The following is a 23,259-nucleotide window of genomic DNA, read 5'->3' as shown; positions in this document are numbered from 1 at the left end:
GTTTGGAAGGTGCTCCACTCCAGCCCAATGACGGTCACGAGGGAGACTAGAGGGGTTTTCCGCCAACCCGCATAAAACTGTCTTGATTTATTGCCACTCTTAACAACCTGTGTAGTAGTTCTCTTTCCTGCCACCACAAACGTTTTTTTTTTTACCGTGGACCACCACTATCCTTTCCATTCTCCAAAGCATAAATAATAAGACATTTGTCTCTCCCCAATTTATCAGTTGCACTCTGGGTAAACGTAAAATTGCAAGAAACTTGTGTTTTGTTATCATAACGAAACCACACGGAGAACATGGTATAAAACATATACATATATAGGTATATTATTATTATTGTTTTATTGTTTGTATATCATATAGGTATAATATCCTGCACGTGCAGGTCTTTTCTACGTAATTTATATACACGAGTAAATAATGTATTAACAAATAAACGTGTTTTTTTATTTAATAGAAAATAACTCAGCGCTACGCTAATATAACGATAATAATGTATAATATTTTATAATAAAGAGAATATAGAGTTTCCATGGACCAATTGCTTTTTATGAAATTTATAATTGATATATGTATGATTTTATGAATTACATTTTTTCTATCCACAAATAGTTATTATAGTGCATGCACTTATACACAAATATACACAATTTATAACTATTTAAATAATCATAATTATAGTTGCCATGTTAAATACAATTTCGAATACAATTTTCAATTTCAAGAAACCATAAAATATATTTTATTTAAATCCAAAAATAATATTTATGAATACGAAAAGCATATTTATTTTAATGCATAATTATTTATCTATGCTTACTTTATTATTTTCATTAAACAGTTTATACAATTATATTCATCATATTTTAGTTTTATTTAGAAATCTTATTATTACGATGTAATAAGAATAGTATAATACATTAGGATGATAAAAATCAATCAATCTTTCGCAGTTTTTTCTATTTTATCGAATACATGCATGTATTTCAACATATCGGTTTAGAGTTTATTGGTTGACGGGTAAATTTCTTTATTAGAAGTCATGCTTAAGCCAACGGATACAATGATAAAAACCAGTAAAGGATTCTGATTTTTGCCCTATTCACTTTGCAAGTCTAAGTGGTGAAGGCAACGAGTTTTTTATGTTATCATCTCACTGAAACCTATCAAAACATCGGGAACCCGGATTAACTGAAGCCGTCGTTGACAAATCCTAGCAGAAAAATAGAGGAGGACAGAGAGAAAATATATTTTTCGGAAACTTTTTGTTTGGTTTTGGTGGGACGGTAAAGAGGTTTAGTGGTTATGTGCCGTCGTCAGGACAACAAGAGTGTGTGTCATTTTCTGTACCTACCCTACAACCCAATGATGAAATAAAGGAGGACATGTGTCAAGTATGCGACTATCTATAAGACTACAACTAAAGGGACTTTAGGGTAACATGTTATGACTCAGACGAGTCCGGTATAACAATTACGGTTAGTCGTGCACAAGGGGTGATCATTAACTCCCAACATTTTCCTTTGTAAATATTAAGCATTTGTTTTTTCTAGAAACTACCTAGTAATTGTGTTTTTTTATTTACAATTAAAACTTTGAATGTATATTTTGTCGTTATTATGAAACATGTAAATAAAATAATTTTACTCAATACTTGAAATATTCGATTATATGAACAGTATTAAATTAATCATACCATTACTAACATATTTTAATCATCATAAATTATATTCAATTATAAATGTATAATATATAACTGTTATAATTTATTTTCAAGTTTATTTTTTAATTTAATTTTCCAAATCATAAATTAATAACATTTATTTTATAGATTATACGCTTCATAAGTAGTACAATTACCTCACTTTTAACAACAATGTAATCATTGTAAATAATACTTCAGATAATTTTTTATGTTAAGTATAAAATTATTTATTCATCATTTAAAAACAATAATAAATTGACTCACAGTAAATAGGATTTTAAATTCTTATTGTATAAAATATCAAATACTATTTTACCATAAAAATGTTGTATTTAAGTCTTAAAAGCCTTCCAATATAATACAAATAACTTAAGAAAAGAGGTTAAGAAGTTTGTAAAGTTGATAAATAAACTCTAAATACTATTCACGTTTTTAGCGAGTTTCTTAGAATTTATCAATACACATTTTAAAGTTTTAAAGTGGACATCATATTTTATTCACGAAGTAAAAATCAGTTTTACTAGAATATACAACTATGACAATGTCATCTCGTTGAGAAAATAATGAAACCAAAGTACGGGTCATTTTTAGTATAAACCTACAAGTTTAAAAATTGACAATGTTTGTTCACAAACAAAGAAAAGTAAATTGTAGATTTAAGCCCAAAAGAATATTTTATAAGATATTAGTTATGTGTTTAGTTGATTGATTGCTGCTTCATCGCTGCTTTATCCTAACACTCTTCCCGGAGGAGATATAAGCGAAAAATGTGAGTAAATTTTATATACCTATATGAAAACAAACTTTTGTAACGAGTCCAAGGGGGGTTGGGGTTACCAAAATTAGTTCAGGCGGCTCGAGGGCGACAGGTCATACACGAAAGACAAGGGTAGGAGACAGGAAGTTGAAAATGTACCAGATTAGAGTAACGCCGACCACTAATATCGATCGAATATCTTCCATCCCTGTGTCATACCCGATGTAGAGGCAAAATCTACCCAGCAATTGCTTTCCCTTATCGTTAACCGATTCACTAGCTATGTATACCCCCATGAAGTTTTAACGCATCAACCATACCCCTAAGGGTATGTATAGGGAAAGGTCCGGTTAAACGGATAATCTACTTTTGCTTCCTCTAAACCACGTGTGTTGAAATATTACAAGTGATCAGACTGATAATGTCACACTTAAAATTCGAGTGGCAACCCCTTCCGTTTTTGAATATTCTCCTAACAAAGTTAAGTAGGTACATTCATAAAAAAAGAGTTTTAAACTTTATTCAAAAACTTCCCGGTCTGTTAATATAATTCATTATGGGTATACATATAGCCATATAGGAGATCCGTTAATATGGAATTTGGAAAATAAACAAACATTATTTTAATATCACAACAACAATGTATGACGTATTATAAAAGATTGGATGTATTGATTTATTAAATTTAACGGTATCTATTTATTTAGATAGTTGTTAAAGATCTTTGTGCCTGTGCTAAAACTTATTTATCTCGGACGTATATTATACATGAATACTAAATATTTTATGCATAACTACATGTAAAGTCACATTGATTTGTTAGCACTTTTTTTAATGCTATTGCATATGCATAATATTACTTATTTATTTATTACAAAATTATACTCGGTCAACCTTGATATTCTGCATCTAAAAATGTAATGATTAATGAATTCTTAAACAACATTTTATTGCACTTTTTTTTAGTTTTTGGCTAAATTTTAGAATACAACATAAACCTATGCAAAAAATTAGGATATAATAAACAACTATTAAATAGTAATATTATATTTAGTACTGCATAACGAAAAATACCATGAGTTATATAATATTTATTTAGTTCACAAACTACATTTAAACTGTATACTTAATCAATTCCTAATGAATTAATTTTTTAAAAACTCAATTTATTATACTGTTTATAAAATTAAACAATAATTAATAATATTTAAAATCTGTATTCAATATAATAAACTTCTTAAATTGATTAAATGTTTAAGCATCTACAACATAAAATAAACATAACTTCGTTTTACATTAATTCTCAATAATATTTGAAATAATTATACGTACTATCACAATATTGAATAAAATACTATCACGTTTAATAATTAACTTAATTCTCTGTAAAGAGATAAATGCAGTTTTCTTTTTTATATAATATAGGTACTTAACGTTAGTAAAAAAAATATATTGTTTATACGAGGCTATTTAAAAAAAAATATATATTGTTTATACAAGGCTATTTAAAAAAAAAAAAATAACGGAGCAAAATACTTCAAAGTAGATAGTTATTGTTGATAATTGAATTAAATGTATTACATTTTCTAAGAGATTATAATATGCAAGTATAATTATATAACTTTAGTAACAAAGTATTATACTCAGCATAATATAACGTATGTAAAAAAAAACGCAATAGTTAGATTTTAAGTAAAAAAACAAAAACTATACGAACTATTATTACCTTAGTATATTATAAGAGTAGGTAAATAAAAAAAAAGTTTTAAAAAGTTGACCTCAATAATTAACTTAGCCGTTCACTAATGATCCCTAACGCTTTTTCTTTAACCACAACCATTATAGAGTTTCGTAATTTTAAGATCTAGGTTTTAGATTACAGCGTAACCTAGGGTAGTTTCTGCAAATATTTTTAACGACTCTAATGTTATTTTTTGTACAAATGTTATTATAGTATAAATAATATGCGTTCCTAACCATTCTCGCTTATCATACAATAGCGGTGGTCATCATTGTCAAAGGCCAATGTTAGTTACGGTATACGTACACAATAAAACAATGTTAAATGCTATGCAACAAATCACTGTATTTTATCTAGATAATTAAATCAGTTACTTACATTGATTTTAAAACCTTCGAATACCATTAAAATAAACAAATAATACAATATTTTAATGCGAAACATCTATGATTTATACAATATATTATGATTATTATGAAAATGTACCTTTTTCTAGATTTCTATTATATTTTTTTAAATCGATACTGTAGTATTTTTATTATTATTCGTTTATATATTATACAGAGTATAACAGATATAACTTTTGTTCTAATTAATATTTTCAATTTTTTTGTTATTTATCATTAAGAAACGAAAGCGCGTAGCGCCACGTGTATAATTTTATTTTTTATTATGTTTATTTTTTAGTACTGAAAAAAAAATTAAAATTTGATTTAAATATTTTTGGATAAATTTAAAATAGCCAATTTGTGAATCTAATTATAAGAACAATTTTGATGGTAAAAATATTTATCTAAGTCAAGTAGTTCAATTTTAGAATTTTTTTAAAATATCAATATTTTTTGATTAAATTAATTTGGAACGTGATAATATTTTTAAAAATATGATTTTTAAGAATTTGCTGTATATTTTTTAAGTTATTTACTCATCATATAATATTAACAATTTTTTTCATACGTTTAAGTAGCATAATTTTTTTGTCAAGTTTATTTGTTACACCTGTATATACATATATATATTTAACAGTAAATAAATAATTTTGTTTAACAATAGATTATATACGTAAACATTTTAACATAACGACGTACCTACCTACATTATTTGCACAATCATAATCACGTACTTAACCCAATGTTTGGAACTACAGTTATTATCCATGTAACTACAAAGTGCATCATACGTGTTTTCATTTTGTTTATTGAAATGGCACGATTATACGCATATATAATATTTTAATACATTTGGCATTTAATAAAAAAATACTTGCTTAATATGAATACAAAACTTAAAGTTCTAATGTAGTATACATTACAGAATTACGTACACTCTTCGTCGTAATATTCGTAGAATTATCTCCGGGAATAGCTAAAAATATACAGCTGAACTATGCAGAGAATACTGAATAATTCAATAAACAAACGACACTAATTATTGAGAAAAAAAAACTACTAACATTTAATACTAGGTAAATATCTAAATAAAAATGCAATAGATAAATACCTTTTATTAGGACCTACCTTTTATTTCATTTAATTTATTAATACAATAATTAGTCGATACAAATCATCCCTAAAATTAAAACGAGTGATACTTATAATGTTGAAAGATATTCATATATTTTTATATTCTAATAAATAAATAATTTTACTTTTAAAAATATAATATTATTATAATATTTTTCGATTACTTTATCGACTAACAAATATTTCTTGATTTGTGCCATTTTGCATTAAATAATTGTCAAGTTAGCTAAGTCGTCAACATATCACGTCAATATAACGTCGTAGTAAATTTATCACATTAAAATCGTTGCGGCCATTTTATCTCTCGTTAGACAATCGCGTTATATAATTATATAAATCGATGCTCTAAAATTATTGCTTGTACTAATGATAGTATATACGTTTAACAATACAATAATTAAATATGATAGTAATCATGTAGAATATTACTAACCAAAGAACGAGAAGTCACTAAAGTTTAACTCTTTCATATTTTAAAAAGAAAGTGAAATTAAAATTAAAATAGCTTAGGTATTTTTTGGAAAATAAAAAAATATGTCAACTTCCTACTAGAAACTAAACTCAAAATTGAAGATTGGAACATTTTTACTGTTTCTCGTAGCGATGATTAACACAAAAGAAAAAAACGCCGAGTAAGTTAAGACAAAATAAAAATATTGTTATTTTACGTTTAAATATTCAATATTGCAAAAATTACTTTTTATTTACTAGCTTCGGTCACTTTTAATGTATACGTAAATATTTAATATAAACTTTTTTATAATTTTCAGTAAAAAATTAATTTTGTATTAAATTTACAAACTAAAAGTAAAAAACTATGAATTTTATGAATTTTCAACTACAAACTAATTTGAAATTTTCGTATAGATCCCCTTGAATTCAACAGCAGTTTTTAAAATAAGATTCTATACATAATATGAAAATGTTTGTAGGTATGTGCAATCTAAATTGAATTAATTGTAATCTTACACTCTTAGGGCTTTTATGTAGGTACGGTAAAAAAATAATAAATCATGTAAGAACAATACATAATATACCTACGAATGCGTCTCTTTGGTCTACACTGGTGAATAATTTCTAACTGTAACGACTTTGGTACAAGACCAATGCGACGATGCGTGTAAATATTGTATGAGGTTTCTGTTACCGGACAAGAATTCTTCATTCATTTAGGAGCAGAATGGGCGGGATATTCCATAGCAACTCCCTGTGGCTAAAATATTCCTTAAGAGGTAGGTTTTCTTTACTACTAAGGATAGCTTTACAATTTGGATCTCTCAAACAAACAAACTGCCTTGAGCAACATTAATATGTAATGGTCCACATTCCCACCTAACATATTATTATGAACAGATAATGTACAAAAATAAAATGTTTTTATTTTGACTTTTAAAATGTGTTCAAAATACATTTTCTAATATTTATAATAATTATTATTTTATCAAGAATGAATTATCATTATTATTATTATTATTAAACTCTATTTTCAAAATTATATATAAATAACATAACAGTTACACACTCGTATATAGGGGACGATATAAGTACCTACATATCTATATTATGTACAATATAGGTGATTAGTGATTACATTTAAATAAGTGAGTATATTACATAGAAATAATAACGAAACTTAAATAAAATGAAGAAAATTGAGAACATATTTTATGATATCATAACGGTAAATTTAAATATATGTGAATTTAATATAATATCAACTTAACATTAAAAAAATATTTAAACGAGTAGAATTAACAATTGACATTTACATATTTACTGGTGCCTTAATTTGAATTATAATAGAAATTATCACTTTACTATCAGTAAAATTAATTTTGCAATTGCGTTTTTCTAATAAAGACTAATATAAGTGCTATAATCAATTTCATCATCATGTAGTTTAAATAAAAGTTTTAAAAATACAAAGATATTTTCTATATTTTTAAGGATCACATAAAAATAAGATAAATCTACCATTGCCAGAAAGGGGTAGATAGTATTTCAGTACTATTCATTTAAAATATAGAAACCATAAAAAACAAACTTTGAATAGATTATTTGTACGGAGATTTATTCAAATAAATAAATAAATTATTATCATATACATAATACATTCATTGGATGTATATTATATTATTCATGTATTATAATTCTTACATACGTAAATATTTTCAAACTCATGTGGCTGCGTATGGGGGCATTACTGTTTTATATGTCGTATTGAAATTAATACTGTTACAAAAGCAATGATGAATATTTCATTACATTTTTTAGTTTTTAGTATCCCTCGACGTATTAAAATGTCTTTTCATGTATATAGATAAGTTAGGTTCCTAATATAGTATGCGTTCATATAAGATCAACTGATATTGTGACTATTATACATGTTAAAAGTTTTTAGATGTATTAAAATTGATCTAAAGGAGAACATAGATAAATTGACCGTATTAAAACACAAACTTTATGATCTATATAATATATGTATATATATTTATGTATATTAATTTATCACAAAGTTAGTTGAATAAGCACAATATGAACGAATAAAGAAATAACGAGCATTTTTTTATTATTATTAGAACGAATATAATATTATTATTATGTAAATTTAAAATTTCTTTATTAGTTTTAAACTATAATTATTATAATATTTATTATATTTATTGGCATTATATATAAAGACTTACAAAGAAAATCTAAAGATTTACATTACTTTTAATTTAGTACAAATATACCAACAAAAAATCCGATAAACTTAGAATCTTCGTTAAATTTATTATGATTGGCTAACATTTAATATTCATATTTCATTAAATGCGATAATAAATATTAAATATAAAAGTTATTGTCAATTGAATATTTTAGATGTTCATAAATAATTAATATGATATAATAATGTAATTTCAATATTGCCTAACTACCTCTATTGATAACAGAACTGTTGTTATAAAACTAGTTGGCTGTTGAAAAAGTAAAGTATCAAACTAATCTTTTTTAAAAATATCAGATTAAGCTTTAATCGCTTAAAAATCACCATATTATGTCTAATGGAGTGTGGATGAAAACGAATTTATTGTTGCCTGATTTGTTTCAGAGAATATTAAAACTCCGATACACTCACTATAATAGTAATTAGTATCCAATTTACGACAAAAGTATCTACTGTGTTTTTACTTTTTTGATTTCATTTTTTCACTGTCAAACAAAAATTCAAACCAAATAATAAATAGTTCTTTGACAGACACTAACGTTTAATATTTTGTGAAAAGAGTCATGTATTAAATAATTTACCTAATTTTATTTATTTAAACCGTTCTACGGGATGTGTTATTACTCTTTATAATTTGTTTGTACGCTTGTTGATCGCAGATGTCACAAGCTCTATAGCAGCTGGTCATTTTTCAAAGTATAAAAACCTTAAGTGTATAATTAAATAAAAAATATAGATGAATATATTTTGGAAAAATATAATTTACGAGTATCTAATTTTTAAACGAACATTAAATATTTATTTAATCTAAGTTTGTAAAATTAGAATACGAAATGTGTCACTTTGACATTTTTTTTTTTTAAAATAATTTAACAATTTATGTAAAATATAAAATACAATGAAAAATTATTAATCACAGGTAATAATTGAAAAAATTTCAATTTTGTATAGTGATGAAGCTATCCACTCATAACACCTCAAATTGTTGGTTATTTTTTATTTTCATCTTGACTTAGACAATAGAAAATGTTCTTCAGAATAGAAACTTTTGAGTCTCATTAAGTTACCTGGCACAGTATTTGAGGATATTGCTGAAATTCTCTAAATTTCTGTTAGATGAATTGGTTAATTGGTCATGAAGTCTTCTGTAGTTAAGTTTGGAAAGTATGTTAACTATTTGATTTTTCAAACTATAATGCGTATGCTTATACGAACTTAACTTGTACTGATTTTGCTTCATTTACTCCACTATTACTAAAAACAAAATGTTTTAAATAAGTCCATCGATATCTATTCATAAATCTCCATCGATCTAGTTTTATTGTGAAAGTGGTTCACTTATTTACAATATACATATAATAGTATCAAAGGTATAAACATAATAGTTATTATCTGTTGTTATAATTCATAACTTATAAGTTATTCATTTATTTTAAAAGTCATTTAATCAAACATTTTATAAACAATATTTTAATTACATTTATATTTTAATAGAATATTTAATTGTTTCTTCCATTTATTTTTAAATCAATAAATAAAATTATATATCATTTAAAGTAGTCGCTTATCATTAAAAAATTTCATATCAAAATATTGAATAGACGCATTATATAAAAAAAATTAGACATTTTTTAATTTTTCATAGGAACATTAAAAAAGTGAAGTACAAATTATTGGCATAATTTCACTTTTCCAAAGAATATTACAGTATTACTCAATAATATACGGAATATTATATAATATTATATATCTCAATACCAATAAGATAACCTATATACAAAAAGTGGTACTCACCTATACATAGGAATTAATATATAATCCTTATACGTACAAAAATAATTTGATCAACAGTATAACGGATTTTATCAATAAACGAGTAAACCTCAATTCGGTACTCTGAAAATTAAAGTTTTTATGTCAAAAGTGTTCTTGGAGGATATATTATTAATGGTTTGAAAACCCTTTGTGTTTTCATATACGTGTAGGTGAAAAGTTACTTAACCTGGGAATATTCCTGGACTCTGAGTGGGGATATGTGTATGTACAAATATTGACTTTACTAAAAGTTAATTATTCACACACATTTTAATCCTAAAAGTAAAATTCAATCAGTTTAAAGGAAAAACAATTCTCTTAGTGGTGTTTCACAAACATAGATTTCATAGATTTAGTTGTAGTCTTGGAAATCAAAATCAAAATTTGTATTCAAAACATACGTTAATTGTAATCATTAAATACAACCTGAAAAAATATGTAACTTATTAAACTAAATAAATTACAAATCTTATGAAAAATCGAGTCTTGGAATATACTTATTTGAAAATCATCAACTATATCTACCTACATGAATACGTTGTAATTAATAATAATAGGTATAGTTCAATATTTTAGTAAAGTACAAATCAATTAATTTTTATTTTTTCATTTGTATACAATTTTTAGAATTTAATTTGTATTTAATTTAAGTGTGCAAAATTATGAAATAAGAGAGCTCATATGTATGCTAAAAGTAAAAACTAATAGAATTTTAAATAAAAAGCCTGTATACGATTTATAAGTTGACCATTTACCTCTTTATTAAATAATATTTCCAATAGTTTTTAACTATACGTAATATATATATATTCTTTTTTGTGCATTAAATAACCTAATAAGGTTTCATTTATTCACTCGTTATGCTCACTTAACACTAACAGTTTAAATCAAAATAATATCATTAAAATTTCCGTGGTATTTATGACAAACATAAATACAAATTACTTAATCGAAATATTTGTGCTTACGTACGTTGTCAAGTCATAATGACATTTACTACAATTGCATTTTTTTTTTCAATATAGCCTTTTCTAGTTTATATAAAATATGAGAATACGTTTTGTTATACGTAGAATGGAGCATTTATTTGTATATGACTCAGTCGTTTAACTGTTTGAAAGGTACCTACTACGTATATAATTTAATTCAAAGTTTTTGTAATAATAACTGTTATAAGCTATAACGTTCAGCATGACTAAAAGACCTAACTAATAAAATAAATTGTACATCATTAACTGAAGTTACTTTAAAATAACTATAATGCGTATTTTTCATTCCTCCATACTTCGCATGTCTTAAAATCTTAAAAATACTCCACTAATTTTGTTTTAATTTACAAAATAATGATGGTACCTAGTCATAACAAGATAGTTTTGATATAATCGTTTTTAGCTTCTTAATGTTGAGCATATTAACCATATTTTTACAACTCAACGTTTACTTTATATAATGGGGGAATTTGATGAATAACTGTGCAAAAAGTTTTTTAATTAAATTTATTTTCGTACATTATTGAAAATCTTAATGATAAATAAAACAATTATAATACAATAGTTACCTGTATTAAAAAATATGTATTATAAAATCTAATGTAATAAATGGTGAACATATTTTTTTGCCCATTTTATTGAAAATCAAGTAGGTATTAATAAACGATGGGTCTACAATATTTTTTCCAATCGACTTTTATATATATTATATAAATAATACAAGAAAATGCAGTGACGCATTATATTATATTATTATTATATAGATATTACGTTGGCATTGTAATAAACAAAAAATAAAATTATAACATTTTAATTAAAAGTTTAACCGTTATTATTTTTCAAATGCCATGTACAGTATGATAAAAAATATTAAGTTTATGTACCTATTTATATAATATTATGATACGTTTTAAAATTTGTTGAAAGTAGTTATTACCTAATGTAAATTTTTTAAGTTTGACAGTAATAAATTAAGATATAATCAGTTGAAAAATACATGAGTTTAGTGATACTATTTTGTTTTAGTCTAGTAAAAAATACAATTTATACAAATTACAAAAATATTGATATAGATAAAATGGATTTAAAATTGAATTATGTATAGATCAATCGAGTAAACAAAGAATATTTAAAACGTTTTAACAAACTTAACGACTACATCAACAATTTATTATAAACTGGATTTTAATACCCTAAAAATGTCATTTTAACTGCAATAATATCCTTAAAAATTACTTGAATTTTTCATTGTATTAATTTATAATATTTATTTTAATACAAATAAATCTAAAAAAATTTAATGGATGTTATGACGATCAGGTAAAAACATGACTTTTGAGACTAAATTACTTATTTTAAATGTTTAATTTATAATCAAGTTTATGTTAAATTCTACGTTTGTTAAATACCGGACGCATTACAGCATTTAATTTCACTGTAAATAGATAAATACGTTATCGATGTATTTAAATCAAAAATAGATAATTAATTAGTTTATAAAGTAACTTTATTAACGTGTATACTACATAATTTATAAAACGACACATCCCAGTTAGACAATTTTGTTTCGTTTATAATACTAATATTATTAATCGGCTTACCCTTTTAGATCTATAATAGTACTTTATTATAAACTTTATACATCCGAACACTATTGAAATTCATTATTTAAAATAATAATATTTTATTGAATACTTGACAAATTTAACTGTTCTACATATTCCCCCCTCCCACAAAAAAAAAAATGTAGAAATAATAAAAATTGCATTTAATGCAGAAGTGTACATATAAATTTATTCCATCTTAACTTTAATGATTGTTGATATAATTGATACATATATTTTAGGCAACTATTCTATTTTAATCTAATTTAGATAAATGTGACTGATTCTACCTTAAAATTCTCTCAAACTTAATATGTAAACATTACCATAATATGCGATAGTGCATTGTTAATCGCATATCGATCTATTTTTGTATTTTTTTGTAATCCAAGGTCATACTTAAAAATACACAATACAAATTCCAATATGGACATCAAACTGATCTTAGTCCACGTTAATTTATATTTCCTCCTTCTGCAAAATAATTCTTAAATCGTTTAAACAGTGTTTGAAGATTTTCCGGTAAAAATAAGATGTAGCTATAGAGTTGATTGCTATGTCATTATATCTGTACAAACAAAAAAAATACGATTATTATCTTAAAACAAAATTTGAAAAATCAGTTCTTGTTATAAAAAGCAATTACTATGCAATAGATATCATCATCAAACTACGTTTTAAAATATTTTATACATCTATCATTAGCATTTTTATAATAGTATATTGAATGTCAGTCACATTGTAAAAACTAAAATATAACTAAGTATTGAAATAAATTAATAAATTGACACCCATTTTATTATGATTATATTATTATATTTATTCATTGTTGCAAATTTTTATATCCAAATTGCATGAGTATTAAACAAATACAAATAATATTATATAAGTTCAAACCGATTTAATCATTTCATCATGATGTTCAATAACTATAAGTGAATTAAAAGAATTTTAGAAACAAATTTATATTAATCTTGTTTTAACTTTAATCACAAATAATAATTTTCAAATGATTTGTTTTTGATATTTATAATGTTTGTTCAATATTTTTTTAATTAAAGAGATAAAATTAAAAATCATGTTTATAAGTTCGTGAAAATTAAAATAACAGATAGAATATTATTGTTTAAACTAACCTATTTTAAACACTCAAATACCAATTCTATTTTTAAATATTTACTTATACTTAAATTGTACGTACTTCAACAACGAATGTTATTTTTTTTAATTTTATTAAAAAAAGCAATATATTATATTTAACATTTTAATATTATTTATTGCCGTGTTAGTTAATAATAATGTATACTTTATTATACGTTTTATATTTAATAAAAAATAATTTATTGTGTTATGAACAACTTCATATTTTGTCGAAACTGAAAACCATAATAAACTAGAATATTCGACATTAATGATCCTCTGATTGGTCTTATAATTTAACGTTGTTAATGTACTTTTTTCACAACAAGCATTTGTCACATAGCTATATCATTATTACTGGCAAAGAAAAATGGGGCGATGCTTCCTCGATATTTTAACAGGAAATAAATAGTGATTTACTCGTATCTGTCAACGTTATTGCGTAACGGTGTTTCTTGCACATCCGACTAAAAAAAAAAAAATAATAGTAATAGTAATAATAAAAAAATAAAAATTCGAAATGTGTGTATAAACATTTCGAATAGTAATAAATAGTTGGCGATTGGACGGAAATAATAATTCTCAACTCGAACTAGGTATTATAACAGTACATCATAATAATATAGTATTTACAATTTACAACGCTAGTTGGACTTGTGTACAATCGTTAAATTAATAATTTTTAAATTTAAGTATCTGGCGGGTTACGTGAAGTGTGAACTATTGTCGTTATTAAATGTTTTGAACACTATTTGATAATAATATATAACCTCGACAAAATATCATGTGATATCAAAAATAAAATGTGTGTAGAGATGATGATCGTCTAGTGAAAAAAAAATCGCGACGTCTTATTGTATACACGCGAATATATTATTGTATTATTCCCTATATACCACCCCTCATACTATTATAATAGCACTTGCGCTTCTCGTCTCCTTCGTAATATACTCCACGAGCCTTTTGACGGAAACGGTTAAACTTTTGCACAATTTCTCGGTTCAAGATTTACGTGAGCATCCGTCGCTCCTTTGTACGGCCAATTATATGCATCGCCGTGCGCCACGTGTGAATACGCTAATACGACGTATAATCACACGACTCCGTTGGATCCGAATATTTGTTGTCGTATATACTACGAGTACATTATGAAATGCGTACCTAATATATAGTTATCTCGCACGCGTGCCGTTTACGTACACGTTGAATTGATGAAATTATTTTATTACCGTAGTGTTTATGGCCTAATTGGCAAAAACACAGAGAGTGTTCCGATCTAAAAGTGTACCACTGCAGACCAAAATGTCCACCACGTAATATTCTCGACATTGCACGAAAATATTAGCTATAATTTTTAGCGTGGTTTACATTTTATTGTTTTTCGCTTGTTGTTTTCTTCGAAAACACTCAACTATGTTCTGAGCTATAAGAAATGTACGAAAAAAAATAATATTAACATTGTTAAATTCAGAAATACAATAATAAAACCAATATTTTATACGGCAAAGTATAATACGTATAATAGGTATTCAAATTTAATTTCAATCAAACATTATTTGTTACGGCCCGATCGAATTGTTCGTGCGATGTTGGTATATCGTATAGTGAGATTTATTTAACGATAGATAGGATAGTTATACTTTTATCGTAAAGTAAAAATTGATATATTTAAATAAACTATATAAGTTCAAAAAAAAAAATATTTTAAGTGATGTAATTATTTCAACAAAGGATATTGAAGTCATAAAGGTAAAACCGTCAACTATATAGGCACGTAGATATTTAGGACTCAGTATAAAAATACAATTGAAAATATGGTTTTCTTGTGGACTTATTTTTATAATAACACGATATAATCACTTCCTGGGTGGCTAGGCTATCAGAATTAATCTGCGTGATAATTATCCATTAAGCTATAGTGCGCAGAATAATATTTATTTCCCATAAATTATCCCTCATAATTATTATAGTAAAAAAACCCAATTTTCTCACTGTGTAGGCTATATTGGTAATAATTGTTTTATATTTCTCTTTTTATCGATAACTACCTTCGTAATATACTCATTTTACACTAATTACTAATAGTTTCTACGCTGTTTTAATTTGTATTATTAATACCGTAATATAATAGAATATATAGTATTATAGGCGTAAACCTACCCTTTAAAAAAAATGAACTGTTATCTTCCACTAACCTTATTATTTTCGATGGTACTGCAATAATAATGCATATCATAGTCTTATGTGTATCTTATTAACTGCCCGAGTGGCCAGTTCACTAATTCTCTGACATGGATTTTAGTATTTTATCCTTTACACTTATCCGCAAGTATCACCTATGTAGTTATTTTAATGAAAAACGTCACATCACATGAATAGATATATGATGATAAGCAATAAACATAAGAGGAAAAACGATAGATTTTTATTCATACAACTTTTGGTTAGGGTGAATAAGCAAGCTTTGGAATGTTTCCGCCTTCCGGCAACAAACAACGATATTGCATACACCTAATCTCCGGTCGTGTCTAATGGTGTATCTACCGTCAGCTTTAAATACTTTAACAATACATTTTTGAGTCTTGTCCACTACGTGTATACACAGTGATTTACAAAGCATACTCGTCGTTCTTTTATCATTTTAAAATGCATTTATTCAAATATTGTTTTAAATTTATTTAGAGACCATATATTATAAAAGTTAAAACTATAAGACCTCTATGTCATTGAAGGTGTACTTACTGCGACAATACAAACTTCTTGTACATTTTAAAGTAAATAAAAAAAATTGTTTTAATATTGATGTTTAGAAATTGAGCAATGTCTTAATCTACTATCGTTGACTATTAATTAAATCATCCATATTGTTTTTTTTACGTTTAACTTGTTAAGATTTTAATTTCTTCATCAACGTTTTTAAAAAAATCATCGACTTAACTGTTTATGATAACAAAGAGCAGTTCTCATCTGAAAAAAAATTCGCATGGCTAAAAATGTAGTCTGAGTAAACATAAAAATTCTATAAATAATATTAAATAGAATGGCGTATGTATTCTTAGTAAATCGTCCTGTATAACTGTAACCAAACGTCATTTTCATTCATAGCTATTATGGCGTTGGCGTGACATGAGTACATTTCTTCTCTACAATTTGTGTATGATTGCCCATAATGACAATGCAAATGTGGATATAAAATAAATATATATATTTGAAATTTGAATAAAGCTGTGACTTTAATCTCAACGTATTCAGACACGGGCATTTAGACTTTTGTCACCCTTAGAAACATAGAACTGAGCTGCTTCACGTCTACTGTTAAGTATAACAAATTGTCGCATCATTTCTTTGGTGTATATGACAAAAATATAAATTTAAAAAACTATCCACATTTCTTTATTTAAATACTTAAACAAAACGAAAACTACATTAATAAATTTAAAATTCGAATACACTGGACCACTTTCCATGCCTTTGAAAACAAGTTAATTATTGTAGTTAATTATAAAATCGCAGTCATACTATACAGATGAACAGGTTTATCTATGGTAAAATGCAATGTGATAGAACTCAAATGCTATAGGCAAACGCAGTAGGTACTATTGCTGTATTAGGTAATACAGAATAGTGTAAACCTTATATCGACGTAACTTCATATTATTATATAATTTAATACAGTGAGATGAATAATATAATTTAATAACACGTATAGGCGGTGATAATGAGGACCACTATAATATAAAAATGATGATATTGTATAAAATCAGGTACCTATTGTGTTCAGGCCATTGTGTTTAATATAATAATGACATTTTTAACCTGTATAAATAAAAATCAATTAATTAGACTATTGGTGGCTTTGGTATGCATAACATATATTATTATGTACCAATACCTTACCATACCATTACCATAAACAGTAAATCCTTTTTAATATTATAATTTAATACACGTGTTGATAGTTTGAAATGACATATTTACCATTAATCGATGATTTTATTTTTCAGATGAAATTATGTTTTCCATTCCTGGTTATCACGCTCACGACAGTGGCAGCGACGCCTTGTTTATTCAACAGTATGTGTACATGCAAGACAGACGAAGCATTAAGAATGCACATCGCATGTGTTGCAGTTCCTTTGTACACAATCCCAGGTAACTAGAAATACATATCCAATCTAAAAATTAAGTAAAAACGAATTATAAGTTACTTAATACTCAATATAATTTCTAGTAACAAGGTAAAATATGTATGTCTTATAGTATTTGATTTTAAATAAATAGAATGAAATAAATAAAATAAAATAAAATATAGTCTTATACTCGTACAAATACTACTCTTGATGAGTATGTACTTTATAAATAATAATAGTATTTATATTTGTTGAAGAAAAGTAACACAAAATTAATTCGTTAAATGGAAATATTTTTCGTTAGATAGAAACTTTTTCAAGTGAAAATGTCATGGTTCCATTCGTTAAATAGAAGCTTGTTAAATGTTGACAATTTAAATTATAAAACACTTATAATATAATATTATCATTTTTAAATTTAATTTTTGTGGATAAATTTGTTTTTTATAGAAGTAGCAACTGGTACTCGAATAAGTCATATGGATGTAATGTCATCTGAGATCGAGACTGTTGACAATGATATATTACAAGGAACACACATTGAATCACTACGGTTAATGAGCAACAGAATTGGAATAATTTCTGAAAGGGCCTTTGCGTAAGTTTAAACTATTAAATATCTAAATATAATAACTTATATAACCATATAATGTAAATATATTATATTATGACTATATGGTATAAACATTTAATATTTATAACCAGATTGATTACATATAAAATTTACTATTTAAGATTTTTTGAGAATTTCAATAATTATATAAATATAATATACTTCTGATATACGGGTACCTATAATAGAAATATAGATATAAAATATAAAATTTAATTATTTAAGTTGATGCTAAAATCTACAATTTATTTAATTACCATGACATTATATTATTATTCTTCTTTTTTGTTCTATTCAAATTAATTATGTTAATAAGCAGGTAAGTGGGTACTACTCTGCTATACAGTAAGTGTCGAGTGAGGTACTGTAATGGATGTGTTAAATTTGAATTCAATGATTTATCATCATTGTATACGATAAACGACGTAATTTAAAAACAAAAAAGATACGTAAACATTTTAAATTGTCGTCTTTTTAGTATTTTTTTTTTAAGGTAAATATCAATAAAAAACTTTCGTTTTGTCAAATAGCTTGAAACTTTAATACAAAGTTTATCTAAAGTTGTTACTATAGCTAATTAAAAGTATTTAAGATACAATAGCATAACTTTTTGTTATAAGCATTTTAAATTCAAATTTTAACAAAATTCGTTGTTAAATTGCAAATTATTTTATATTTAAAAAATATTTAATCAATTTAAAAAAAAAATAATCAATTTTTACATCTACAGCTTGAATATTTAATAAAATGTTCACAATTATTTTTTGGACATTTAGAGTTTAAATTTGAATAAATTTATATTAAAAATTACATAGTTGAACGTCGAGTCGACGAATAACAACTTTAGTTATTTTGTTGTAGGTATTTTAAAAATATTATTTTTGTAGACTTAAAACTTTTACGTACGTATATTTTGTATAAATAATGACATTTTCAAATGCAATATTTTCGTCAAAATCTAATTCAAGTTGCCCTATTACTAATAATAAAATAAATTACTTAAATAGCGATATAAATGCGTTATAATAATATGACGTTTGGTTTACGCTTTAAACCTTTTTTTCGTATACCTATGTAATGCTTATCATTAAATTCAAATTTAAAACATATAATACACTAACTTACTCAATAACGAGGTACTTTCAACACCAACTGTACAGTTGAGTAGTTATCTACTTTCCCCTTTTTTTTCTTTATTTTTCTAGATTATTTTTAAAGTACTAAGACATTACTACTTTTGATCCAACAAAGTACTAACTAGATTGAATTTTATACCAGAAACCTCCCCCCGAAGATGTCGATAATAGGAGCATTTTTTCTCGAATAAAATGTAACTTTTGATACAAAAATTAAAAATTAAAAAAGCACACACATCATTGTAATAATAATACATTCATTGCTGGGCTAAGAATCTAATTTAATATGAACATAATATTTTAATGTTAATTTAAACCCCAAATATAGAGATTATACATTAAACATTTTGTAAAGTTAAGTCACTTATGAACTTATTAGCATTTCTGCACAAAATGATAATATTATGGCATATTAAACGATTCACGTTTGCCTAACTTAACTGTAGTTCTACAATCTGTTGTCATCCGTCTTATGCATTACAATTAGTTTTAATAACATTAAACGTTATATAGTTTTAATTGCAAACATCATGATATTAATTATAACCATTTTAATCATTGATTTAAAGTTACTACCTTTGATTATTGATACTTATCTTATAAGAAAAACTTTAAACAATTTTTAATAACAAGACTATCGTAAATAATGTGTTATAAACCTAACCATCATTGGAGTTTTCAAACACAATGGTTTTAAGTTTTTTTGATAATATCAGTACTAATTTCATCTATTATATTCATATCCACGCATATATTTTATCTATAATAATTTACTGCATATTCCATTACAATTTTTAATTAAATTTATAAATTAATATGTATTTATATATTTAATATGTATTACTGTTTAAATTATACAATTTTACTTAAAATGCATCTCATATATATACACGTATTTGACATCATTTCTACAACACCTAAATGTATGTAAATAAGAAGTGATATTATTGTTAAGAAGACACTACACTAGCATATTATATTGTATCATTTGTATCCGTCTTAAATTCATACAACATAGCAAATTTGCGTTCAGTAGAACACATTACATATATTGTGAACTTTAATATCTGTGTAAACTTACTTATTACAAAAATTGAAAGTCAGAACATTTATCGTAGCTTTGACTTTTTTTCGATATTTTAATTTTTAATCTATTGCCTATAAGGCTATAGATATGCGCATTTTTAATTTGTAATTTTTTACATCCTTGTATTTTGCTAAAAATTAAAATATCGAATAAAAATCAAGGCTACGATACTAATAATGTTCTAACATTTAATTTTGATGACAGATAAATTGTCTCTAATATTAAAGCTAACAACACATAATGTGTTCTATACTGAACGCAAATTTGCTATGTTGTACGCATGTAAGACGGATACAACACATGCGGGTGTAGCGTCCTCTTAACATATTACTTTATTAGATGCTTTGCATAATATTATTAATAGGTATTATAATTTCATTAACGTTTTGAGTTGATGTAGTGCCATTGTCTGCACAACAATCAGAGACAAGACAAATGCATTGTTTTATTCTGATATACCTTAGAAGTATTATGATATCATCAGGTACCCTATTATGACTAAAACAAGATACTTAACCAACGTTCAAAACGTCTGTATTGTATTTTTAAAATAATTAAGGATGCAAAAATTAATTTAAATACAAACATTTTTTGTTAATTTTATCGGATTTAAAAACTGTAAAAATTATATAATTTTTTTGTTTTTATACTTTGCAATTGGAATCATGATTGAATTTCAAATAATTATAAAATTAAAATTGAAATTATTTTTTTATATTATTATATAAGTATTAATATTATTATATGATTATTTTTATTTTAAGTATATTTTCAAATTAAAATTAAAACTTTTTTTTTGACGAGAATGAGTAGGTTACTGTAACCGATGTATTAAATTTTAATTGAATCATAAATCATTGCACACGAAAAATGATTCTGAGTGGAGCATGTATATCAACTTCAATTTTTAAGGATATTTTAGTATTTAGTTATATTACTATTATTACTAAAACTTACTAAACTATTTTTATTTTTTTATTTATGTATAATAAAAAGTTTGTTTTTGAATAAAAAAGCTTGACAACTTAATATTTCTTATAAGTCGTTCATACTTCAATAAAAAAAATATCTCAAATACCGTATAGCTATTCACATCGTTCTACACACGTTTTTAATGACTTGTAAGTTAAGAACAACTAAGAACGTTACATAAAAATATGAATTAATATAACTATATACCTAATAAAAGCGTCGTTCGTGCTATCCTATAACTAAAATAAAAATAAATTACTAATAGCAATATAAATATATAAGCATAATATAAAATACCCTTAAAAATATAAAATTTCGTTTTTCATATTCAATAATTTTTTATTGAATTCAAATTTAATGCATCCTTCATTGTGATCTACTATATAAAGTCTAAATAACATACTGTGACTTTACATTCAACATCTGCAATACAGCAGTGCAACTTCATTGGTTTTCTATATTCTGAATTATTCATCTAAAATTTTAATGTGTTATACTATTTAGAAAATACATAACATGTTATCTTATTGTGTGCTGTATGCTAATAAATTATTTACTTTTATTTAAAATCGTACCAACAATATATTTGGAAACTAGACCATAATTTTTTAAAAATATAAATATTTTACATAAAAATGAAATCAACAAAGATATTTAATACAACAATTAATTTATTTTTCTAATGGAATTATTTATAATTAATGTAAGATCAGTGACATAAGGGAGTGGGTTGGTTCTACTTAAAGATTTTTAGAGGTATATGGTGCGTAAAAATCTTTCACCATATTTGACTAACTATTTCTCAGCTATTTCGACGCCACTGAGTACACAGTTTACAGGGTTATGTTTATTAAGATTATTTAACGTATAAAATATACGTTAATCATTTAAAAAACTAAAATATTAGTGATATTGGGTACCTATTAAATTATTATACTAGCCACTAGATCAGTAATCGAGTTTCTGCTTGCTATAAGATTTATAATCTAAATTATTATTGATCATTGTTGAACTGATCAAATTATGTTCTCGTAAATGACATAAATCAACAATATAACAATTTTTTATTTTTATTTTTTTTTCGCATACAATTATATATTATGTATAGTAAATATTTGTATTTTTAATTATTACAGGTCATCCGGATCAGTTCTAAGAGCACTAGATCTCAGCTATAACCAGTTGGATAAAGTGCCACTTAAATCATTTTTCAACATAAAAAATTTGGATTGGCTTAATTTACATGGGTGATTATTATATTTCTGTAACCATATATATTAAATACGTACATAATTGAACAAAATAGTTAAATTAATTACGTTAATATGTTGTAC

General features: G+C 24.8%; 1 protein-coding gene across 1 annotated transcript in view; it reads left to right on the top strand.

The window, feature by feature from the left end:
- The window catches only part of LOC132929280 (chaoptin), an 85,484-nt gene that overhangs the window by 48,185 nt on the left and 14,040 nt on the right, over positions 1-23,259 (top strand). The window contains exons 3-5 of the mRNA XM_060994529.1: positions 17,992-18,139; positions 18,568-18,715; positions 23,062-23,172. Of these exons, the coding sequence (XP_060850512.1) occupies positions 17,992-18,139; positions 18,568-18,715; positions 23,062-23,172 (407 nt within the window). The remainder of the gene's footprint in view (positions 1-17,991; positions 18,140-18,567; positions 18,716-23,061; positions 23,173-23,259) is intronic.

The sequence above is a fragment of the Rhopalosiphum padi genome, chromosome 4 (assembly GCF_020882245.1).
Source record: "Rhopalosiphum padi isolate XX-2018 chromosome 4, ASM2088224v1, whole genome shotgun sequence".
NCBI classification, from domain to species: Eukaryota; Metazoa; Arthropoda; class Insecta; order Hemiptera; family Aphididae; genus Rhopalosiphum; species Rhopalosiphum padi.
Note: the sequence above shows the minus strand (reverse complement) of the source record. Positions and strands in the feature narration are given on the sequence as shown.